General features: G+C 40.6%; 1 protein-coding gene across 3 annotated transcripts in view; it reads right to left on the bottom strand.

Annotated features, from left to right (window-relative positions):
* The window catches only part of LOC107695009 (zinc finger protein 609-like), a 131,938-nt gene that overhangs the window by 76,514 nt on the left and 45,135 nt on the right, over nt 1–10,289 (bottom strand). For 2 of the 3 annotated variants that reach the window (XM_016494766.1, XM_016494764.1), the window contains one exon: nt 1,260–2,132. In XM_016494766.1, coding sequence (XP_016350252.1) covers nt 1,260–2,000 — 741 coding nt within the window. In that variant the 5' untranslated portion in view covers nt 2,001–2,132. Of the gene's footprint in view, nt 1–1,259; nt 2,133–8,301; nt 8,865–10,289 lie in introns of those variants that run through there. The other variant, XM_016494765.1, reaches the window with a different exon arrangement.

The raw sequence follows: 10,289 nt of genomic DNA on the forward strand, positions 1-10,289 counted from the left end.
CTCTCTCTCTCTCTCTCAGATATTGCAAGTGCGCGTTATGCAGTGGGCACCGACTGGTAGAAAAATAAATCTGCATCTATGGCATGGACGACGAAACAAAACCTTGTCAGAGCCGTAATGCGGCGCAGAAGTGTGCAGTGTGTGCGCTTGCCGCGTGTCTACATTTGAAATAATGAACCTGAGCGCACAAAAGACGCGATGTGAATGGCTATGTCATGTGCGGGGCTCCATTTTTATGAGAGGAGAGGTTGAGAAAACACTCCAGGTAAATTTTGAAATATACCAGGTTTTTAATAAACCTAATTTCACAGATCTGTTGTAAGCAGATACACTGGTCTATCCTCTCCGTTTGTAATGCACAAGCCCGGCTTAATCAATGTTCAACTAAAAGCAGTGTAATATAATAAGTTCTCAGAATTTAATGACTTCAAAGACTACTAATACATTAGTCTTCGCTGATCTATGCATCTCATATTTGCAAAAGAAAACGTGTGTTAGTAGATGCTCCCGTGGGGAATATGGCGAATTCTACATTCTTCTAAGAACAATCTGTCGAGGCATGGATTCTTGTTTTAACATGAGATCAAGCTACAAATTAGACCAGCTGCCAAAACTCCTTAAGAACTAGTAGGCCGATAATTGAGTGCAATGAATAATCTAGAAAATGCCTACAATCAGCCAACAACTCAATTCAAACAAGATTGAGCAACAAGAACTTCAATCAGACAGAAAAACTGCATGTAAATATAAGATGATATCTCACAATAAACATGAGCTCCGTAACAAGACAGACTAAGGCTTAAACATTTGGCAAGATAGTTATTTGGTTAACAACAATTGGTACAATTATCTTATTAGCATTACAGCTGTTCTTATACACAATTCCTTTATTCATATAAGAACTAAAATGGAAGTACACAAAATCGTGGGATCTGATGGTCTTGTATCTCTGGACATCTGGCCTCTTTTCTAAATCTCTTTTGGTAGTGCTATATGCATTACTATATGGACATCTAGACCACCAAACTAAGCATGCCCTGTTTTCCGTTCTTTAAAATGGACTAGTGCCAAAGGAAATGCAGCCAGCAAATTGGCACACCAGGATATGTCAGGTGCCACTGACAGCTTCTAATGCATTATACAAATCACTGTTTATAATACTCAACCAGATTATTATACGAATAGAAACTTAAAACCCAACTGAACACCAGACAATGCAATTTTTGTTTCGAGAGCAAAGAAAACACCAGTCGACTCACCTTTTCACTTTTCACTTTTTTCACGGTCCTGCAGTCATTATTTTCCACTTCTTCTGGTTCACTCTTGATAGCCAAAGGTGTGACTATTCCAGTGGTATCAAGGGTAATATTCCCTAGTTGCTCAGCACCAACAAGGTCCAAATTTTGCATCCCCTCAAACGGGGTATTGCGTGCCTGGCCTAAAGGCATAACCTGTGCCAATGGGTCCTTTTCCAAGATCACGTTCCCAGCTTGCACCCCTTCGTTTTTCTCCTTCTTGCTTTTCCCAGAACCCTCCTTGTCTTTTTTTCCACTCTGAACATTACGGGAGGCTTTGTTACTTTTATCGGAACCTTTCCCGGAAGGTAAAGCTGTGGAACCGCTTCCCACGGTTGGTCCAGTGCCCTCATTTTGGGTCCGTCCCTGGGCATCCTTTTTGGGCCCATCAGGGATCGAGGACTTGCTACTGTCCTTGGAATTCTTGCTACGCTTAGCTTTGGATTTGCTGTCTTTGATTGGTGGAGGAGGCACCGGGTTAATGAACTTTATGTTGTCCGGCAATGCAGCTACGGCGCTCGAGGCAGCAGCCATTCCGTCCCCGTCCTTAGTGCCAGACATCTCAAGCTTGTCTTTTTCCAAGTCGGCGTCGAGGTCAATGATCAGGTTGCCTACACCAATATCCCACTCATCCCCGCTGTCATAAGTGTCCACCGCATTCGAGTCCACACCTTTCCCGCCTGCAGTGTCACTACTGAGGGACATCTTAGTGCCAGCGGCCCAAGTGTGCCACAGGGAGGTCTGACCTTTTCAGACGACTGAGGCGGTCGGGAAGCACATTTACACAAGCCTCAGGGTCCTGTTGGTTTCCCCTTCCCAGTAACCCACATTGTTGCCCTGGAGGGGTAAAAACAACAAGAAAATATGTAAGAAATGAGAAAATGTAGTAAAACACATTGCTTTAAGACCACCTGACAAGCACACTGCTCTTAGAAAACAGGTTTAGAAACGCTGACTTTAATTTTCAGTTCTCAAAGTGAATGTTTCAATAACATCAGAAACCTGTGAAGGCCCTAGATATAAAAGGTTTTGCAAGCTGTTCCCCTGCACATGAATTACAAATACATGGCGAGTAATCTTTTTAGACTAGAAAAATCATTTTAGATGACTCGGGACAAAAAAATACAGCTGAATCATGGTCACCATCAGTTCACAGCCAGAAAACAGACGTTGTATCACAACACACATGGAAACACTTGACAGACTGACATCAAAGCTCAACGAATGACTGCAGGAATCATAATGACTCAAACATGCCATTCGCTTTGAGACTAAACAGCATTGCTATTAATTTCCATACAAGTGAACATTAAAGATATTAAAGGTGCAGTAGGAGATCTTGGAAAATGCTAACTTTAGCCTGATAGCACTGAAAGCGAACGTCCCACCCTCCCTGCAATCGCCGTCAAAGGGCACGCCCCCTGAACGCATTTACACTCACAGACAAGAACACCAGACACAACATTACAATAGGCTACATCAGCGGTTCCGAATTCCAATCCTCGCACCCTCCTACTCTGCACATTTCATATGTATCTCTTATCACGTGCAACGTTTGTTCTATTCGACCATGAGTGCCCTGGGAAGTGTACATCACCGGATATTCCGGCATAATTCCAGTTTGAAGCGAGCGTATATGTTCCATACAAAGGGCATTAAAGAGTGCGAGATGTGAATTTAAATAGTATTTATTTACAGCGGTATATTATGTCACACTTCTATAGTAAGTTTCGTCTGTGTGTGAAGATGCTGCGCAGTGCAAATCCGTGAATGAATGTTCCGAAGTGAAGTAAACTTCAACTGATTTCCCCTGCTTCCCTTGCGCGAGGACTAGAATTGGGAACCACTGGGCTACATCATGTGTCATTCACCGGTGAGAAAACTTTATAGTACAGTTAGTAAAACTACTACAATACCATGAAGGAAGATTGGCTTGTTGATGTTTGTCTGCCATTATCGCTCTGTCTGCACAGCGTGTGTGAACGCGCTGATGACGTATCCTGTCTGCGAGAAACAGGGTGCGCAGAGGTATGCAAATACATATGTTGACAGGCAGGTAGGAAAGCCAATTAAAATGCTTGGACCGAGCGTTTTGATTGGACGAACATTTCTTGGTCCTACGCCTTCCACAGAATATATAAATACAGATAAAAACATTTAGACCACTTAACTTAATGATTGCTATCCGGATGTGAAGAGACTTTCAACCAGCATAACAAAAAATGTTCTGAAGACAATCATCTATTGACCTTTAAGGATGTGCTAAACTACATATTTTCAAAACCATCTATTCGGGGGTTGTCTGAATGACGGGTTGGTTTTAAGGCAGCACTATAATTAAATTGTTGTCCACCTGTCAAATTTCCTACACCAATCAAGGGATTCATGCAGGACACTTTTGTTTTTTAAATCAGCTAGACAGTTCACAACAGATTAAATAATAACACTGGGGTCTTTAAAATCAGTTTCTAAACTCATTACAACATCAATGCAGATTGAATGCAATGCATGCTCATGTCACTGAAATTAAATCTTAAATCTTAAAAATCTGATGCTAACATGATTTTAGCATGTTGACAGTGCATTTTACAGCTACTTTTGCAAGACAATCATCTCACGCGGTCATCATGCAAACCACTCAGCATCTCAGTTTGAAAAGAAATACAAGAAAATAAACATAAAAGATGAACTCATTAGTCAACTAATGTTGCTGCATGACAACTTAACTACTCCGTCTGTAGGCTTATCACTAAAGGTTAACCACAGTGTCAGAATATTACAGACAAATTTTCAAAACATTTAAATGTCAGATGTCCACCCCAGTTGGACTAAGTACAAAAGATCTGATCCGAAGCCAAAGGATCTTAAATCAATTAAAAAAAAAACATGCACATGATGCTGCAAAAATCTTGCAAAAAAAGCAAAACGCAAAACAAATCACCAAATTTTCAGTTAATTTCTTGTACAATTGTAATTTACAAAATTAAAACAACTTCTTGTACATGATTTGTTGTAAATGCTGTTTTGATGGCTGTAGCGACAGTACTTTAAAGATGAACTTCAAAGATACAATCTCAGACAGGACTTTAGTGTTGTTGTACACTGTCAGCATGCTAAACCATCTCAATTAATCCTCTTTAAACAAGAAAAAAGTAAACTCATTTAACTAGTTGTTGAACACTTGATGCTGGTAAACTTTTAAGCAACTGGTCTGGATGGCTGACTAGTCAAGTTTGCATAAATATTCAAAACGTGGTAAACATCAGATGTTCATCAAAATTCAGTTTACAAATGACTCGCTACTTATATGTAACTATAATCACTTTCCATGGACATGAATTACACAATCAACACTTTCCAAATGTCACTGATCTTTGGGACCTTTACATAGAAACAGAAATCTTTTTTAATGCCAAAGATGCTTAAAATCTGTTTTTCATTAGAGATTCTTAAGAACACCAAACAACCCATCAACAAACACAGATAACTAGTTCTGCTAAAAAGTTCTATATTATTAATTTAGTCTGAAACAGAAATAGAACAGACAGACAAAGATTAAAGGTCAAAGTCATTGCCCATAATACTCCAAAGAGGTCACATAAAAGACTGAACGAACCACAAACTGGTTTAACTGCACTACTACAGTTTGGCGGTTGTCTAATAAAACTAAGCGCTACTTAAGTTGAAAAGGATGAGTCCAGCTTTGAGCTGCATCTTAAATAGCCGAGGAGACAGATGGTTGAATGAGAGGACACTAATCAGTGCACCCTGTCTACCGGACGCGAGTGGCGCGGCGCAACAAAATACTATAGAACTTATTATAATCAGTGATGCTGTCTACACTGGATGCGGCACGACACGACATGAGTCAGCCATCCAGACCAGTCCCTAAAAGTTTACCAGCATCATGATATTATGCACAAATATTTAAAACATGACAAATGTCAGATGTTCATCAATATGCAGTTTACAAATTACTCACTACTTAAGTCACTATAATCACTTTCCATCGACATGAATTACACACAATCAACCAAATGTCACTGATCTTTAAATAGAAACAGAAACCTTTTTAATGTCAAAGAGGCTTAAAATCTGTTTTCCATTAGAGATTCTTAAGAACACTAAACAACCCATAAACAAACACAGATAACTAGTTCGACTAAAAAGCTCTACATTATTAATTTAGTCTGGAACAGAAATAGAACAGAGAGACGCCGATTAAAGGTCAAAGTCATTGCCCATTACACTCGAAAGAGGTCACATAAAAAGACAGTACGAACCACAAACTGGTTTAACTGCACTACTACAGTTTGGCGGTCGTCTAATAAAACTAAGCACTACTTAAGTTGAAAACGATGAGTCCAGCTTTGAGCTGCATCTTAAATAGCCGAGGAGACAGATGGTTGAATGAGAGGACACTAATCAGTGGTTTGCTGTAATCCGTCAGTCCACCAGGGAACATGGAGTGTGTCCTGCAGGAAGCTTTCCAAACGTCTGCCGTTGGAACCCAAGACAAGATGGACTTCCACTATCACAGTCATTCATCAGTCCCCTGCTTTTCTAGGCGCTTTCAAGAGCTTTGAGAGTAGAACTTCGAAAGATGCCACTTTTAAAAGCGATTAATGCAAACAACAATGATCCCCGACAGGTAAATTGTCTCGTCCTATTTATGAGGTACTGACACAAAGTTCAAATGTCCGCAGTTGTCACGGCGACCGTCACAGCCCTAAATGCCATAACACAATATCAATGTTATTTTAAATTATTTCTGAGCTACCATAACAGCATTTCACCTCATTAAAGGTAGTGATACTTGATGTTTAAATTAATGGTTCAACCGATATATCGACCTTGCCGGTATTTGCCCTTTTTTAATTATTTGCTTAAGCCAATATTTTTTCAATATGTCAGAAGAAGGATGCATATTTTGATGGCATACGGGACTTTTATTTTGACAGTGCTGAACAATAAAACACACAGAGCTTGCATTGTTCGTACATATCGGTCGACAATTACTTTAAGTACTATTTTCTATTGGAGTTTGAAAGTCAACTAGACTTTCAACTAGAAGTCGCTCATTGATTGTTTGGCTTCCTGAAGAGTCAGAGAAAACTCTTTCCAAACATTGATCTGCTCGTTTGAGTGTCCTGACATATCAGTTTCAGACTCAACCAATGATGATAGTTTTGGGCGGGTTTTTCTGACCAATGGAGTGTTTGGGAAATCTGTTGGGAAATAGGTCATTCATCAGTTCTCTGTGTTTCGAGACACTTTCAGAGTAGAACTTCGAAAGATGCCATTTTTGAAGGTGATAAATATAGACAACAACAATGACATAGCACAACACAATATCAATGTTTTTTTTAAAGGATTTCTGAGCTACCATAACAGCATTTTTCTTCATTAAAAGTGGAGCTACTTGATGTTTAAATTTGCCGATATTTGTCATTTTTTAAATTATCGGTGTTTTGTTCTTTTTGCCCGACATGTCAGAATCGGGATGTTTATTTTGACAGTGTGCTGGACTTTTATATGTGTTAGGCTGGACTTTGTTTTTCTGACCAATGGGGTGTTTGGGAAATCTGTTGGGAAATAGGTCATTCATCAGTCCCCTATGTTTCTTGAGACACCTTCAGAGTAGAACTTCAAAAGATGTCATTTCTGAAGGTGATTAATGTAAACAACAACACCGAAAAGTGTCTTCCATAATGACATTTTACCTCATTAAAGAGGAAGAGACTGGATGTTCAAATATTTTCTACTATTCAAGTTTAGAGTGATGTTTAGAGTCAACTAGAAGTTGCGCATTGGTTGCTTCATGAAGAGTTGAACAAAATGTTTATCTACTTGTTTAAGACATGTCAACTTATGACTCGTCCAATGACGTGAGTCTTGAGATGGGATGGGACTTTCTGTTTTTCTAGCCATTGTTGGCGAATAAGCGGCAGTAGGGGTGTTTATCCATTTAATGCAGATATAATTTAAAAAAAAAATGACCCATAACAAAATAGTCAAATATGTATCATCTTAAGATAAACCTGAAAACAGAAGTCTGGAATAACAGAAACGGCATAAAACCACAAGCTGAAATCTATTTCTTGCAGTTAAATCGTATAATAGGTTACTAGTTAAAACATGCACACCAGTGAGACGCTGCATTAGTGTAAGTCGCCCCAGGTTTTTGACGTTGCCAATAAATGTGAAAAGCCAAAGCTTTACAAAACTCATTCATATCCCAACACGGCTGATGATGCAAGCGACTGTCACGGTTCTCAGACACAACCTAATTAGGAACCGAATGACGAAACTATGCTCGGCACTATTGCTATAAAAGGGAGTAAAAAGAAACCTTTTTTCTGTTCCCCATTCAAACACCGAAGGCAAAGAGACAAAGCTTTAGATTTGAGCCAGACAAGGACATGCTTGAGTTTTATTTTTGATGTCGTTTGATGGATAACCAATCAATATGGCAGAAGAAAAGCTGTTTATTGAGAAGTGTAATTAAGTTGCGCTTCCCTCGTCTTTGGCAAGTATCACTGAAGGTAAAGCAAGAACCCAAAAACACCATGTTCGAGCGGCTCTGGAACAGGTTGTCCTTTTCATTACCCCGACACTAAGGTACCAGTGCCCTTCCAGGGGCCGTAAATAACGGCGCTAAACTAATTTAGCTTTCCCTGCCAAATGCCAGCAAGCGGCGGGAGCGCTCGAGGGAGGCAAGCTGCCTTTCCACGCTCCCAACCCTACCCGACATGACACAGGCCTAATTAACACAGGCATCCACTGTGGACGCCTCGGTTTGATGGAAAAACGTGAGCTGAAACTCAAACGGGCACTTGTGCAAACGCCTCGCAGAGATGACAGGATCGAGGATCAATACCTGTCTCGCCCCTTTTTGATGATGAAAAACAGAAAAAAGAAGGAATACAATCAGGGACAGGATGAAGAAAAACAACAAGAAGACAACAAAGATGAAATGCAAAATTACTCAAGAGAACCCTCTGACCTGACTGAAAAGCACTTGTGGCCTTCTGTGCTAGAACGGCCTCGGAGTTTTAATTCCCTCTCGGCGATTGAGTAATTGAGATTCTCTAATAAAAAAGCGGTTTCAAAGGCTGCTGGAACTGACAGGCTCTCCGTCAGACTAAATCACAGCTCTTTCTGAAGAGCCCGGGCTCGGTGAAAGGGAGGGAAGCACTTCCCGCGGTTAGATTACACACTGCATCAGATGAAAGAGCCTCCGCTCGCGTTTTCATCTTCCCCTCTTGGAATTCTCCCTCGCCGCCTTCTTTTTCTTTCGAGATCTGTAAGTAGGCAAGTATAGGATTTTATCTCAGAGATGACTGCCGCCCTTGCTCTCCGCTCTTATTAGGCCCGATCGGTAGGTTCTCGGGAAGCCGACGATCTCGGTCTGCCAACTCCATCATTAGCCAATTCAAACAGAGGCCATCTCCAGCAGCCATGTTAGCGCCCACGAAGGGAACACTTGATCCAACCCAAAAGAGAAGAGAACAGCTGTCCTGGGCCGGTCTAGAGGAGTTGGGTTGCCCCGTTTAACTGCACAGTAAAGAGGGTGAAATCCTATTTGCATTTGACCTACTGCACTGCCCTTAACGCTAGCACAAGCGAGCCGTTTTGGCCTCCGGCGTGCCCGTCCGACTGATCGCACTGTCAAACACAAAGGCGAGGCTCGCAACATATTAATCAGGGATAATCTGTGGTTAATGCACACGAGCCTTGCAGGAACACTGAACTGCAAAAGAAAAGTGTGACCAGCATTAATTAACCAAACAATTATTGATCATTAACCAAACAATGTGATGTAAATGAACTGAGTAGTTACAGACAATACATCATCCAGGCACATTATTTGGTTGATATTTATCCATTTTGGATAAAATTTATTTAGCATTTATTCAGTCGCAGAACGACTGAGAACGGGAGACAGATGTTTCAGACGCGCGCTCCACTTCACTTCAGCGCCAGGCGTGAGTCAAGCGAGCGCGGAAACGGTACTGTGCTCGCAGCGCGTGCTCTTCAAATGCACTGTAGCCTGTATCCTTTCATATCAAAGCGCGAAATAAACTACGTGCATGCAATGTTGTGGTCAGTTAAGTCATGAAGTTACCAAAAAGGCGATTAAAGCTGCCTTAAAACTGTGCATGCATGTAATATATTTTATATGAGTCACATTTAAGAACATGTCTCTGAAATGGTTTTCAAAACTGTCCTGGAGCAGCCCAGCACTGTCTCGCTCATCTAACACACCCGATTTAACTCGTCAGCTCATTAATAGAGACTTTAAAACCTGAAGTGGGTCAGAAAAGGTAAAAGGAGTTGAGAGAAAATATGACGCGTGTCAGATCCGCGTCACGTTCAGCAGCGGCAGCTCTTAAAGAAATAACAGCCAAAATAACCTAATAACCAGCTGCTGTGATGTCTATTAATCAAGGGACAAAGAAAAAAAAAAAAGAGGAAAAAATAACTTTTATAGCTTTAAGGATTCATCTATATTTAAAAAAATTATGTCAAAATGCCCATCTTGGTGAGTATCCTAGCTAGGGCTGGATATCGTTCAAAAATTTTCTATATCGATACCTTGACTTCGATACAGGTTCCTGAACGATACTTTTTTCGATACCAATTTTATGAAATCAATTTTAACAAGATTACATTATCTAAAAAAATGAGTTTTGAGTAAAAGCGGAATATAAATCTTATTTGTTGTCTTATGTAGCATGATGCTACAGTTTGCATGAATGGTCACATAACACGCGCATAACATCTGCATATGATCGGAACTCCATGCAGCTCCCACGCTACTCTCCTTTGGAAATGAATGACTGAATAACCGGTCTGTCACTTGTCGTTTGTCGGAGATAGTGGAAACGGCAGTATGACGAGGATCGTTTTCATTTTAGAACATAAACGCACCAGTGTAAATGTAGCCTTACATCTAAGGGGGCTGGGACGCATTCACACTACAGCCTCACG

Source organism: Sinocyclocheilus anshuiensis, unplaced genomic scaffold, assembly GCF_001515605.1.
Source record: "Sinocyclocheilus anshuiensis isolate Anshui unplaced genomic scaffold, SAMN03320099.WGS_v1.1 scaffold923, whole genome shotgun sequence".
NCBI lineage: Eukaryota > Metazoa > Chordata > Actinopteri > Cypriniformes > Cyprinidae > Sinocyclocheilus > Sinocyclocheilus anshuiensis.